This window comes from Perognathus longimembris, chromosome 17 (assembly GCF_023159225.1).
Source record: "Perognathus longimembris pacificus isolate PPM17 chromosome 17, ASM2315922v1, whole genome shotgun sequence".
Classification (NCBI taxonomy): Eukaryota; Metazoa; Chordata; class Mammalia; order Rodentia; family Heteromyidae; genus Perognathus; species Perognathus longimembris.
This window is the reverse complement of record NC_063177.1, coordinates 51,733,295-51,747,469: the sequence shown is the minus strand read 5'-3', so window position 1 is coordinate 51,747,469 and position 14,175 is coordinate 51,733,295. Positions and strand designations below refer to the sequence as shown.

The window sequence follows — 14,175 nt, the reverse complement described above, 5'->3', positions numbered from 1 at the left end:
ACCTGTAATCCTAGCTACTCAGGAAGCTGAGATTTGAGGATAGTGGTTTAAAGCCAGCCCTGGCAGGAAAGTCTTATCTCCAGTTAGCTACCGGAAAACTGCAAGTAGAGCTGTGCTCAAAGTGGGGGAACATTAGCCTTGAGTTAAAGAGCTCAGGGGCAGTGCCCAGGCCCTGAGTTCAAGCCCGGGGGCGGTGTGTGTGTGTGTGTGTGTGTGTGTGTGACAAACAGTAGCAGCCAGACCACCCAATGCTCTGTTAACAGGAGATACAGTATGGCTGGCCCGCTGATGAAACCTGAAGCCTGAGTCTATCCTTGCCACCAAACAACTTGGGGTGAATATCTGTCCACCTCTCTTCAGGCCACCTGCCCTGCCTCTATGCCCTCGAGTGCCGACCACAGCTGTATAACCCTTTAGTCGCGTAGTGGGGTGGCAGGTGGGAAAGGAGCCACTGGAAGCCACGGGCGTCTACCCACATCCCTCCCACCGCAGGGTTCAGGCAGCCAGACCTAACAGTCCAGTCCAATCACCTCAGCCATAAAGGCTTCTCATTATCTTGCTTAACTGACCATTTTAAGGGCTTTACATTTTCCCTTCTTTTTGGAAGTGAAACCCAAATCGATCTTAATTAAGGCATAAAGAAATGGCTCATGGTTACACAAAGCCAGCTCATTGATCATGTTTAAACACAAATGGGTTTAGCAAGAGGGTGCACAGCTATTCCTACCTGGATCCCTCAATAACCACTTCCCATTCAGAGGGCTGCCTGTACTGAAGGTCCTCTAACGGAGACAAGAGAGTCACACAAGGACGAGTAGAGGACATCAGAGTTCTTACCAGCCAGAGTCTGACGTGGGTTGTGAGACAACAGTATACCAAAGCTTACCCTCCCGTCCCCCCGCCCCCCGAGAAGAAAAGCATGAAGAAAATGAGAACCTTAGGTGTGTCTCTAGTCCATGCCATGGACTCTTCTGGATCTTATTTGCTGTAACTATTCTGCTCTATTTCATTCTGCCTATTGTGCTCATACCCTTTTCCTTCAAACATTCACTCTAGTTGCCCCCCCCCACCCCCCACCCCCGTAACCTCTGGCCTGGACTTAAACCTAGTCACCCTCACTTTGTCACTCTGCCATGCTCTTATTTTGATAATTCCCAGTACCTTCAACTTCCTTCATTGTCTGTCCCCACAGGAGACTTGTAAGTCTTGGGGGTGGGGTAGGGACTTTGCTTTATTCAATAAAGCACCCCAGCTGAGCACGGGTGGCTCACGCCTGTCATTTTAGCTACTTAGGAAGCTGAGATCAAAAGGTCCCAATTTGAAGTCAGCCAGGGGAAGACAAATCCCAGAGACTCTAATCTCCAATTAACCAACAAACGATAGAGCATTAGCCTTGAGTGTAAAAGCTAAGGAAGACCTTGACAATAACTAAATAAATTAATAAGAAAAAAAAACCCAGCTAAAGGAGAGTGCCAGGCTCTGAGTTCAAGCCCCAATACCAGCACACACAACAACAACAACAAACAACACTGCAAATACAAGAATGGTGGCTGGTGTGAAGAGAGGGGTGGAGCCTCTTTCAAAGGAAGTGCTCCTTGGGGTTATCTCCAGGGATCCCTTCACATCTCTTTTATGAGGATTTCTGGTTGTGGGGTGCAGGGTGCTAGACATGCCTAGTCCTAAAATGCTGCTTCATAGGCCCCTTGTGAAGAACTTGAGGAGTCTGTCTGATCTGAAGCACCAGCTGGAACCCCTCCCCCATACCTGGCTCCTAGAGCCTCCCCCTACGGACCAGGGAGGCCCGGGAAGGTCCTTCAGGGACCAGTTGTTAAGTGACTGGTTGCATGAGCATGTGCAATGTGTGTTTACCGTTTACTTTGGGAATCATCTTAAGTAAATTCTAAATTCCAAGCTGATTTCTCGGATCAGTTAATGTTCGCTGGATTCTTTCGTAGCTAGTGGTGTTTTCTCAGAGAGCCAGGAGTGATGGTTAAAATAATAAAATACAGAGCAGGGAAGGCACGTCTGCAGGGGTGAGGCAGCCAGGACTGCATAAAACACACCAAAGCACCTTCCAGTGTCCTGACCTGTCTGCTCAGGATTGGGGATCGGCTCCATTAGCAGGAGGCACAAGGGACCGGGCATCTTTGTCCCTCCCTCCAGGGACATCCAGCTTGGGACCCACCTAATATAAGGTAGAAAGCCTGGGTGCCGGTGGCTCATACCTCTAATTCTAGCTACTCAGGTGGCTGAGACCTGAGGATAGTGGTTTGAAGTGAGTCCAGGCAGGAAAGTCTTCTCCCCAATTAACTACCACAAAACCGGAAGTGGTGCTGTGGCTCAAAGAGCAGAGAAGCTCCGGGACAGTGACCAGGCCCCAAGTTCATGCCCTACAACCACCACCAACCAACAACAAAAAAGGTAGAAAGCCATTTTCCCAGCTCCCATGTGACAGCCTGCAGCCAGCTCTTACCTCATGAAGCCCAGGAACACCAGCAGGATCAGGCTCACAAGCCACCCAGCTGTGGCGAAGGCCTTGGGCATGGTGAGGGCGCCCGTGCCCACGATGAGGTTAAACATGTACACCAGCCCAACCTGGAATCAACAGGAATGACATCTAAGTCCAGAAACTAACCAACTTAGCCCTCAATAGATCGGTGAGTGGCTAAGAGTACGTGTTAGGGTACAGATCTGTGATAGAGTATGTGTTAAGAGTGCGAGTATGGGTTAGGGTGCATGATGGGGGTCTGTGTTAGTGTTTGGGTTAGGCTTTGGGTTAAGGTTACGGTTGGGGCATGCGTTAGATGAGGTTAGGGTTAGGGTTCGGTTATGTGTTAGAGTGGGGTTGGGGTTAGGGGTGGGGACAGTGCAACCTTGCAGCATTTCCCAGACCTTCAACACGGAGGCAGGCAAGGAGGGAGAGGGACACCCAGGTCCTAAGGAGCCAGGCTCCTTCAGAGGTGTCAACGAGGTATCAGGTGTTCAAGCACCAAAGCCATGTGATCTGCCAGTTCCTTTCAGTTTTAGTCTCCACTTGCACTGTCATCCTTTTCTACGACTCAAAGCACTGGCACAGATGTTTGCTCTGCTCAGCGGGCTGAAGTCTTCCTGAGGACAGAGTGTCGTGGGCCAAGAGAGAACCCGCGGGCTGGGAATGTGGCCTAGTGGTAGAGTGCCTGCCTCATATACATGAAGCCCTGGGTTCGATTCCTCAGCACCACATATACAGAAAAGGCCAGAAGTGGGTGCTGTGGCTCAAATGGCAGAGTGCTAGCCTTGAGCAAAAAGAAGCCAGGGACAGTGCTCAGGCCCTGAGTCCAAGGCCCAGGACTGGCAAAAAAAAAAAAAACAGAGAACCCAGAACACTGACCTCCAAGAAACTTCTCTGAGACTTCCTGTCTCCACTTCCTTCCCTCCCTGCCCTTTGGGACACTGACAATCATGCTTCCTTAACTTTATCCATTACCCTATGTCAATTTCAGGACTTAAAAAATGGAAACAGGTTGGGCACTGATGGCTCACACCTCTAATCCTAGCTATTTCAGAGGCTGAGATCTGATGATCCTGGTTCAAACAGCTCCAGCAGAAAAGGTACTTAACTCTAACAGCAAAAAGTAGAAAGTAGAGGTATGGCTTAAATGGTAGAGTGCCAGCTTTGAGCCAAAAAGCCAAGTGAGAGTGCAAGGCTCTGAGTTCAAGTCCCAGTACTGGTATATAACTGAAATATAATTCACATGACATAAATTTTCTCAGTATACAATTTTCTTAGTACACAATGTAGTAGGTTTTAGTAACACGAGGTTGCGCAACCGGCACTACCACCTAATTCTATATTATTGCCCCCCGAAGAAACCCCATTTCTATTAGCAGTTACTCTAGCACCTAACCCACAACAAACCTCAGGGTGATGTGTCAGGTCACCGACGCCCAGTTTCAAACTTGGTCTAACTTGGCCACCTTGTCCCTAGCTCAGTTAATTACAACTATTTCTTTTGCTAAGATCGCACCTACAAAAATTATTCTGACTTGAACCCCCAACTCTAGTGCCAATGCCTCTATTCCCTCCGGCCACCTCAACCTTCTACCTCTCCAGCCAGAAGCCTCCCCCTGCTGGGTACCAGGTGCCTTCATTTCTTGATTGAAAGCCAGTTGATTATAGGAGTATGCATAGCCTGAGTCTCCCTCAACCTCCCCCTCCCCCATTCTAACCCAGGACAAGGTCTACTCTCCTTCCTTCATGAACCAAAGCTGCCAAAGGCTCCCGATGTATTTTCTTTGGAACGAAGATGGTTGCATAATAAACGAGGGGGTCTTTCATGAAGGAGTATGGCAGCATCCAATTATACTTATTTCTGAACATGGCCCCCCTAGCACTTCCATAGTAACTGCTCCAAAGCTCACTCTTCAAGGTCTCAGATGACAGACAGCTCTATCTCCTACTTGACAGAGGTAATGAGGCCATCTGATGTGTGTTCCCAAAGCCATGTTCCTTCCTCGGTCATAAGATCACAGTGGGGCTGGGAGTATGATTTAGTGGTAGAGTGCTTGCCTTGTATCCATGAAGCCCTAGGTTCGATTCCTCAGCATATATAGAAAAAGCCAGAAGTGGCTCTGCCTACAAACTCCTTGAAACATAACCCTTCCTTGCTAGGTGCTGGTAGCTCATGCCTGTAATCCTAGGTACTCAGGAGGCTGAGAACTGGGGCTTACAGTGCAAAGTTTTGTGGGGAAATTAAATAGTACAAGAGGAATTTTTGACTTCAGAACAGTCACTGAATAGAAATGTGAACGTTCAAAGGCCTATTATAGATCAAGGGTTCTCAGTCTGGGCATTGTTGACATTTGAGGCCAGGCTATTCTTTTGGTGGGGGGGGGGGCAACTGGGCATTTTAGGATGTTTAGCAACAAATCTGGCCTCTGGTTGGTGCTGACAGCCCCACTCTCCTTCTACCAATGGTGTCTCCTGGGAGGCAAGATCCTCACCAGCTGTGAACCACTGCTGGAGCAGGTGTCCATAGGAACCTCAAGTAAATCTTAATGAGGAAGATTTAATAACTCATAGAGAAGTTAATTATGGGTAAGCTCTTGGAAGTTGGGAGAAGAAATGGGGAGCCACATTTGCCTTGCTTTGTGGCGACTTTTTAGTTCCAAAGCACGCACTGTGTGCCTGTGCAGGATAAGGCAGGACTTCTTTGCATCCAGAAGGCCTCAGCAGTCCCAGAGAGCATTAAATCCCCTTTATCTTCAGTAAAAGTACACAGTAAGGACAGGTCAGTCATAAGATGTACATAAACAGGGCACCTCAGAGTCTAGCCACAAGCTAAGAGGAGCTATGGGGAAGGAAGGAGAGTAAGGGCGCATTGTCCTCTGCTGGTCACGTGACCGCTCTATGGGGCCAGCCTCCTAGAAGGGCAGCAGGAAGTAGGGGAATAAGGCCCCAGATACAAGGACAGGACTCTAGTGCTTTCACAGCAAGAACAAGGTTGTGAGTTTAATCTCCAGTACTAGACAGGAAAAGAAAAACTTCTATCATAGTCTCCATACACAAGACCTATACATGCAGGCTGAACAGATTCCTCTAATTCTCAACGCTTCCTCTGTGGTGAAGGTATAGCTTCCTGCTTCCTGGGACACTGCACTGCCCTGGTCCCTCTGCTCTAGGAAGCTCTGTGAGGCACTCCATCTGACCTAACTTCTACCCAGAAACACACTCCAGTTGTGCAAGAAGCTGTAGTCACCAGCATCTCTCTGGGGCTTCTTTTGGGGCACATCTCCACAGCCATGTACAAGCCATGTACAAGTACAGGATTTAAGGCTGTGAAGTCAGTGCCCTCTCTGTCAAAAGCAACAGCAATGATTTTCAGCAAGAACCAGCCAGCAGATCTTGTATCCTGATTACAGTCACCACTTTAGTTCCAACTATTGCTGGTCCCCCAAATGAGGAGGACATGGCTGTCCTGGATCTCTCGTGATGACACTGGCAGGCCTGAATTACATTCTTATGTTTATCACTACCCTTGAAAAGGTAGTAACTGTTCAGCTCCTTCAAAGGCTTTATGCGGAATAAGTTAGACAAGCAAGCATTCACTCCTGGAAGGGAAAATGGTTCACCGTGGGGCAATTTGGCTAAGAAAGGCTGTCTCGGGCTGATGTGTGCAAACCCAAGGCATCAATGAGGGCTGATGCACTTTTATGAACTGGTATGTGGTGTTTCAAGGCCTATAGGAGATTCTGGGATATCAGCTCCACAACTTATGTGGACACAATGGATGATAAACCCTTCTGGTCTCAAAGGAAATCAGGAGTCATTCTCCCAGGAGAGTGGGATTAAGAAGTCCTCATGTTGTCAGTGGCTCATGCCTGTAATCCTAGCTACCTCAGGAGGCTGAGATATGAGGATCATGATTCAAAGCCAGCCAAAGCAGACAAATCAGATATACTCTTATCTCTAATTAACCAGCAAAAAGCTAGAAGTAGAGCTGTGGTTCAAGGGGTAGAGCACTTGCCTTGAGCAAAAAAAAAAAAAAGCTAAGGTAAAGCGCCCAGGCCCTGAGTTCAAGCTCCAATATTAGCACCAGAAAAACAAACAAAATACCCACCTTAGGAAGAAAATGCCTTACCTTCTCAAAACTCTGACCATTACCTCCTAGCTAACACTACTGTATCTCCACCAGTATGTACTTTTCCTATATCTCTCCTCACCCAATAGATGAGAAGACAGCAGTTGGTTATGACAATCACCTAGAGGTGGCCCTGGCACCAAGATCCTTAACCAAGAAACACAAAGGAAATCGAGGCAAAAGAAAAAAGTAGAGCAGAAACTTATAGGCCTAATTGCCTGAGCTCCTGTGGTCACAGGCTAACCTATGAAATGACTATTTGAATGACTGGAGACACAAGAAATGGGAAGATAACAAAGTGTTTCCCTTCAGAAATGCAGTTTTTTAAATGACTCATTTCCTCGTTTTTTTTTTTTTTTTTTTTTTTTTTTTTTGGCCAGTCCTGGGCCTTGGACTCAGGGCCTGAGCACTGTCCCTGGCTTCTTCCCGCTCAAGGCTAGCACTCTGCCACTTGAGCCACAGCGCCGCTTCTGGCCGTTTTCTGTATATGTGGTGCTGGGGAATCGAACCTAGGGCCTCGTATATCCGAGGCAGGCACTCTTGCCACTAGGCTATATCCCCAGCCCTCATTTCCTCGTTTTTAAGTTTATGGATATTTTAAGGAAAAGCAGAAACCATGGTGACTTTTAGGGGCAGCATGAACATTTTATTTGCTGATACAGGAGTCTGGGAGCCATTACATGAGTCAACAAACAGAAGGAACTCTATTCATTCCATTCCAGGGTTTACGAGAGACTTTCCCTGTATCATTACAGAGGTGAAGGAGGCTCCTTATTGCTGTATTTGAATGGCACTGGCCCAACAGGAAGGTTTCTTGTAGCTGTTCTCAGAAGCATTTTTCCTTTCTTTTTTTTTTTTTTTAATCCATCACACTGCAATGCTAGTGGGGTTTTGTTTTGTTTGTTTCTTTTTCTTTCCTGTAATGAAATTTGGGGCTTTGGCACTGCTTCTTAACTTTTTTGCTCAGGGCTAAGCCACAGCTCCATTTCTAGCTTTTTGGTGGTTAACTGGAGATAAACATCTCACAGATTTTCCTGCCTGGGCTGGCGTTCAACTGTGATCCTCAGCTCTCAGCTTTCTGAGTAGCCAGAATTACAGGCATGAGACACCAGCGCCTGGCTACAATTCTACAATTTGCAACACCAGTAGAAAGCAAAGGAGGGATTCCCCAGACTAGAAAGGTGCGTGTAAAGCACAGCAGTTGTTTAAGGGAGGTAAATTCCAGAAAGAGGCTACCTCAAGCAGTGACACCTTTCCCTATGATATTTAGTAGCAATGTGAGTCCACTGTCTTGATTATTCAAATGATTATTTTTAGCCAGGCAAGAAGATTCTGTGATGTGACAACCACAACTGGATATTACCAGAAGATAAACTGAGTGTGTGTGTGTGTGGTGAGGGAGTGAGAAGTACGTGAGTAGAGACTCACATAGAAATCAATCATCCTAATTGTCCTAATTGCAGACTACACCAAACTGCAACTGGAAGTCTCTGTTTCACTGACTCTTTCGCCATCCAAGACCATAAAAGTTGTGCAACTTGAAAAATTCAGCTGAAGACCAAAGTAGTTTCAAACTGCTGAGATGAGTAAAATCCTAAATCAACAGCTGTCAATCACTGTCCATGCTTTAAAGGCAGCATCATATGCAAGTGTAGCAGCTGGAGATAAATACTATCAAGAGTGAGCAAGTTCATTTTGTTTGGTTCTCTGCTCTCTGATAAGCATCTGAAAAGAGAATAAACCGGATCCTCATATTCTAAGCCATGACAGCAGCAATGTGGGTCTAAGAGTCAGTGCCCACCCTGGTTTCCCCCCCCCCCCCCCAGAATCTACATACACCAGGATAACACACACACCCCTCCTAGAAGCGACAAGCAAACCAGACTGAAAAAGTCAAACTCACATAGGGAGAATAGAGCTCTCCAGTGTCGGTGATTTCACCCGCCATCTCCAGAAAGTGGGGAAGGTTGGATAGCAGCAGAAGTTCCTTCCTTCAGTGCAGGGCCAGGGGCTGCTGTGGCTCCCTAAGACAAGAGGGTAGACATTAGCTTTCTGATGGGCCGAGATGGGGTAGGGAGGGCAGCTTGCAGTCTCCCCAACACCTTCCTTTTGGTCACAGGTACTTCTTCCTCAATACCTGCCACAAGACTCAGCCCTGCGGGAAGGGTCTCCCCGGAAAATGGAAATCCGGGGGGAATTTCTTCTAATGTTTCTCTTGCTGAACAAGGTACGGACCTGTGCAGAGAGGTTGCTCGGACTCATTTCAGGGGATCCCGGAGCCACGAAGTCCCACCCCCCCCCCCACCCGTGCCCCCTCTACCCATTGGGGATGCATATGTCCATTTGGCTCCAGGAACTGCGAGCTGGCTGCCACCCAGGACAGTTCGGGGGCTGCACCGATGACAGGGAGCCGAGGCTTTCCGAGGTCCCCCTCCGACCCCACTCCTCTCCCCCCACAGCCTCTCTTCTGGAACCGGGCCTCCACTCCCCGTGCGCTCACCTGCCAAGCTCGCTTAAGTTAGGGCTCCCCACCCTCAATCTTCTCCTCAGGATCCTCGCTCGGAACCTCTCCCTCGCCCTCCCTCCAGGAGAAGCCCAAGGTGTCGCGCCCTCCTCCATCCCGTCCCACCCTTCTTCCCGGCCCAACACCTGCAGCACGGGTCGCTCGCGACCACCTCGTCCGCCCGCCGGCTCCACCGCCAGCTCCTCAGCTGGTGCCGGCGCCAGCGGGTCCTGCACCGGCGCCCGCAGCGCGCATGCGCGGATGCCAGAGCCCACCTCCCCGGCGCGCTCCTCAGGCGGGGCGCCGCGCGCTGATTGGACGCCTCGCGGAGGCGGGGCCCGGATTGAGCCCGGAGGCCGCCGTCTGCGTGGCGGAAGTGGGTGGTGCACCTCTCTGCGCAGGCGCGCCGGGTGGCTGCCGGCCTGCGGTGGCAGCGTGGCTGTCTGGGAGAGGTGGAAGGCCGGTTCTGCGGCCGACGCTTGCTTCTGCCGGGCATAGGCGCGAGCTTGACAGTGAGCTGGCCCCTGGGAAGGGACGGAACCGCCACGCACAGGGGAGGGGCCTGAGAAGTCGGGAGGGGGCCGAGGGAGCAGGCCGCGGGGGCAGGGAAGAGGAAGGGCCGGAGTCCCGCGGTGGACCCGGGGAGGGAAGGTTTGGAATAGGCCTAACGCCGGGCTTGGAAGGTGGTTCCGGGCACACTGGGGACGAAGCTTGGCTTCCGGGTGTTTGGGTGTGATGGACCGAAGTTCTCGGGAGTAAACAGGACAGCCAGGAATGGCTGTCCACACTTGGCCCCTGAGTGCCAAGAACCGCTTACTTCTGGGAGCTGTCATGTGGGTTTTCCCGCCCGAGGCTGGGGCTCTCCCACTCGAGGCGCGGCACCACGTCGGGATTTTTGGTGGCTAATTGGAGATAAGAGTCTCAAGAACTAACCTGCCCAAGCTAGCTTCAAACCGTAATCCTCAGATCTCAGCCTCCCTGGGTAGCCGGGATGACAAGGGGTGAGCCACTGGCGCCTCTCAGTCAGCTTGGTTCGGTTCTCTTTCTTAAAGAGTTTGGAGCCTGTTTTCCCCAATGTTTGGAAGGAAAAGGACTCCCGAGGGCCCTTGTCGGGCCCCACTGCAGGCAACAGAGCCTGCCTTCCCACCCTAAGTGGGAAGAAAGGGGCCCGGAAGTCTTTGCATCTGTGCTCTGTCCCCCACACCCCCTGCAGGTTGCCGCTATGAGGCTGAATGAGAACACCATGCTGCTGGGGAAGAGGGTGGTCTTGGTACCCTACACGTCTGAGCATGTGCCTAGGTAACTTCCCACCGGAGGGCAGTGTGTGTGTGTGTGTGTGTGTGTGCAATTGAAGTTCCATATGGGGTTGCTAGCTCCCCAGCACATAGTGAAGAGGCCTTCCTTAGTACTGCCCAAACTCCTGTATGTTTCCTTTGTGAAGAAGAAACGTACAGGAAAAATGAAGCCGAAGTGGAAGACTATAGCTTCTGGGAAGAAGTCACCCAACTCCTTAGTATTTTCCCTTTTCATTCTTCAACTGGTTGCTAGATTTTTCAGTAAGGAATCATTTTATGTCCACAAAATATATGTAGGAAAGCAAAATAGTAATTAAAATTGTGTCCCCACCCGGCTGTAAGTTAGTGACATTCCCTGGTGTCAGTGGATATTCTCAGTTCTTGGAGATTTAATATTCGTTTGCCTTGCAAAGATCAGCTGGTGATTTTGTTGTTGTTGTTTTGTGCTAATACTAGGACTTGAATTCGGGGCCTTGTACTTTTGTTTGACTTTTTTACCCAAGGCTGGCATTCTACCTCCTGGGCCACAGCTCCACTTCTGGTTTTTGGTGGTTAATTGGAGATGTGTCTCACATACTTTTATGCCTGGGCTGGCTTTGAACTGTGATCCTCAGATCTCAGCTTCCTGAGTAGGTAGGATTACAGGCGTGAGCCACTGGTGCCCAACCCAACCTGAATGGGCTATTTCCATGTCTACTGCTCGGAAGGTGGGAATTGAGTTGGTCATAGGATGGACTTACTTGCAGTTGGCAGATGTCTGGTAGATTGCAAAAGTGGTGGTATAAAGGGGTGTTCTTTACTGTAACTTTCCTTTTGAGGTCCCTGTCAACCTGTCTGTGGAGATCTGTCAGCTTCTTTGCTGAGATCAGCTGGCCCTCAGGAATTTGAGGAATGCTTAGTTTCACACTGCTCTTCCACACTGACACCCCCACCCCCACCCCCAGGCAGCCTGGGAAGCCAGGCAGAATGAACTGTCCACTCCAGCTGTTCTCTTGTAGGACTAAACTTCCTCAGGTTTTGTGTCTGTGGTCTTGTCTTAGGTCCTGAGTGTGTAAGGCCAGACTTTTGCTCCTTCAGGTACCATGAATGGATGCAGTCAGAGGACCTGCAGCGTTTGACAGCCTCTGAGCCATTGACCCTGGAGCAAGAGTACGGGATGCAGCGCAGTTGGCGGGAAGACACGGACAGTGAGGAGCTGGGGCCTTGGCCTGGTTGTGGGAGGGCTGACTTCAAACTCCAGTTTCCCTTCTCTCCTCATCCCCAGCTGCAGCACTCCTGGGGCCACAAAAGCATTATGAAGGTGCTAGCGAAACCCTTATAATTCCCATGCCATCTGTAAATGACCCTTCTGTCCTCTTCCCTGGGCAGTTACGAGGCTTGGCTTTAGAGACAATATAGCATTTGACAGGTAAATACAAATTTAGGCCCTGTCCTCATGTCCCTTGCTGTAGTCTAGGGTGGTTACTGTTCTTCATGTCTGGTGCGTGCGTGCATGCGTGTGTGTGTGCTAGTAGTGAGACTTGAACTCAGGGCTTGGATGCTGTCCCCTAGGTTTTATTTTATTTTGTTTTTTGCTCAAGCCTGGCACTCTACCAATGGAACTGCTTTTTGCTAGTTAATTGGAGATAAGAGTCTCAGACTTTCCTTCCTGGGCTGGCTTGGAATAGTGATCCTCATTTCTCAGCCTCCTGAGTAGCTAAGGTTACAGGCATGAGCCCCCAGTGCCTGGCCCCCTGCTCTTTGTAAGCATAGATGCCCCATGGAAAAGGCAGTCTCAGATCAGAGGCACATTAGGAACTTTAAAATGAGCAGAAAGCAGCTCTGGATCCCATTTCTCCTGCCACGCACAGAGACAGTGTGACCAGCAGTACTTGGCTTGGGTGGGAACACCATGCCCACCTCTCTTTTCTGGAGGATGCAGGTGGTAACCCTGTCGCCTCCCCCTTAGAGTGTACCTTCATTGTGCTGGATGCGGAGAAGTGGCGGGCCCAGCCAGGCCCCAGTGAGGAAAGCTGTATGACCGGAGATGTGAACCTCTTCCTCACAGACCTGGAGGATCCCACCTTGGGGGAGATTGAGGTCATGATTGCAGGTTTGTTCCACTTGCTCAGGCTCTCCTCCGGTCCTCAGATCTGCTGGGCCTTAACCTCTGTGGGCTCAGTCAGAAGCTCCATGTTTTGTGAGCCAGCTCCTGCTAGGGAAAACTTCTCCCTTGCCATCCCTCCCAGCCCACAGCCTGGTGGTTCATCCTGGGCTTCTCACTTAGGCTTTGGCATGAATTCAACCACTGTTTTGTGGAGTCTTCAATCATCAGTCTTCAAGCCAGGCACTGGTGGCCCACACCTAGCTACTCAGGAGGCTGAGATCTGAGGATGGAGGTTCAAAGCCTGCGTGGGTGGGGAAGTCTATGGGACTCTTATCCCTAATTAACCACCAGGAAAACCGAAGTAGAGCTGTGACTCAGAGTGCTAGCCTTGAACTAAGAGAACTCACTGGCAGCACCCAGGTTCTGAGTTTAAGCCCTATGACCAATGACAACAACAAATCAGTCTTTAGAGCTGGCAAGAGACCCTCCAAAAATAAATGGATCATTTTTGGAGCTTCCTGCCACGTTGTGGGATGAGCCCCTTCAGTTCCTGCATCTTATTCCTCACCTTCTTCTGGGAATCCCTCTCACCTCAAGGCAGTCAGGGGTCAGTCAGCTTTGAGTGAGATTATAGGCTGCAGGCTGGGAGCCTCGGGGTGCAGCCTTTTGGTACGGTGCACCTCTCCTTCCGTGGGCAGAATGCTCACGGTAGTACCGTTTTCGCTAGTGCCTGGCTCCTGGTGCCAGCCATAGTGCTTTCTCCTAGAGCCCAGCTGCAGGGGCCGGGGTTTCGGCACGGAGGCTGCTCTTCTAATGATGTCCTATGGTAAGAGAATCTGACGGGACTGGGGCAGGATGCTGGGGGCCGGGGGGCAGGGCAGGGGGGAACACAAAAGGAAAAGAATGACCAGGGTTCAGCTGAGCCTGCTTCAGGCCTGTTTGGAGGCAGGTGACTGAAATTGGAGACAGAAAGAGCGAGGGGGTCAGTACAGGATTTCATCCTACTTCTCTCCAACACCACCAAAGGAGTGACCAAGCTAGGTCTGACCACATTTGAGGCTAAAATTGGGCAAGGAAATGAACCCAGCATCCGGATGTTCCAGAAGCTTCACTTTGAGCAGGTAGGGACATGAACTGGAAGATCTAGGCCTAGGTGCTGGGGCTAGAAGAGTGTTTTGGTGGACCGTGCTGTCTAACCCCACAGGTGGCCGTGAGCAACGTCTTCCAGGAGGTGACACTCAGACTGACAATGACGGAACCCGAGCGGCAGTGGCTTCTGGAGAAGACCAGCTACGTGGAAGAGAAGCCTTACAGAGATGAGCTGGCGGAGCCCAGCTGACAGCTCCCATGAGAGTGGGGTACCGAGGCCACTACTCCAAAGCCCAGAGCCTGCATGAGGGTGACATGCTGGTGCCTCCGATCCCGCCGCAAGCTGGCGGTCACCTTTCTGGGCTCTTGTGGGCTTTGCCATGCCAACCTCTGCCTGGCAGTGCCGAGTAACTCACTTCCAGACAGGCTGGAGACTCACTGGGGTGGATGGCAGGGATCCATCCCAAGGATGGGGTGGAGGTGGAAGTGGGAGGGGGCTGGGCGCAGTGGGGCAGGCCTTTCTACAGGGAGGCCCTGGCTGAGAGTAAAGCACTTGGCTTGGCCAGCTTCCCTGCTTTCCTT

At 50.5% G+C, this 14,175-nt stretch overlaps 2 protein-coding genes across 6 annotated transcripts in view; one reads left to right on the top strand and one right to left on the bottom strand.

The window, feature by feature from the left end:
• Tmem104 (transmembrane protein 104) overlaps positions 1-9,353 on the bottom strand; it is a 49,327-nt gene extending 39,974 nt beyond the window's left edge. The window contains exons 1-3 of the mRNA XM_048365698.1: positions 9,270-9,353; positions 8,524-8,644; positions 2,474-2,595 (exon numbers count right to left, since the gene is read on the bottom strand). Coding sequence (XP_048221655.1) covers positions 2,474-2,595; positions 8,524-8,568 — 167 coding nt within the window. The 5' untranslated portion in view covers positions 8,569-8,644; positions 9,270-9,353. The remainder of the gene's footprint in view (positions 1-2,473; positions 2,596-8,523; positions 8,645-9,269) is intronic.
• Positions 9,354-9,526: 173 nt separating this feature from the next.
• On the top strand, positions 9,527-14,162 carry Nat9 (N-acetyltransferase 9 (putative)). Of its 5 annotated transcripts, XM_048365701.1 has the most exons (8): positions 9,527-9,635; positions 10,337-10,422; positions 10,565-10,679; positions 11,496-11,605; positions 12,367-12,510; positions 13,271-13,330; positions 13,531-13,625; positions 13,709-14,134. In XM_048365701.1, exons 4-8 carry the CDS (start codon positions 11,509-11,511, stop codon positions 13,841-13,843), a joined length of 531 nt encoding a protein of 176 aa, XP_048221658.1. In that variant the 5' UTR covers positions 9,527-9,635; positions 10,337-10,422; positions 10,565-10,679; positions 11,496-11,508; the 3' UTR covers positions 13,844-14,134. The 5 variants fall into 5 exon arrangements, with proteins under 5 accessions (XP_048221658.1, XP_048221656.1, XP_048221661.1 ...); XM_048365699.1 differs by lacking the exon at positions 10,565-10,679 and having other exon boundaries at positions 13,709-14,133; XM_048365702.1 differs by lacking the exon at positions 9,527-9,635 and having other exon boundaries at positions 10,323-10,422.
• The last annotated feature ends 13 nt before the right edge of the window (positions 14,163-14,175 follow it).

Bases quoted from the DNA above. Each gene is read 5' to 3' on its own strand.
- Nat9 (XM_048365699.1), top strand. From the start codon at position 10,346: ATGAGGCTGAATGAGAACACCATGCTGCTGGGGAAGAGGGTGGTCTTG. The intron at 10,423-11,495 runs GTAACTTCCCAC...TTGCTCCTTCAG, and splicing joins ACGTCTGAGCATGTGCCTAG to GTACCATGAATGGATGCAGT. The intron at 13,626-13,708 runs GTAGGGACATGA...CTAACCCCACAG, and splicing joins AGAAGCTTCACTTTGAGCAG to GTGGCCGTGAGCAACGTCTT.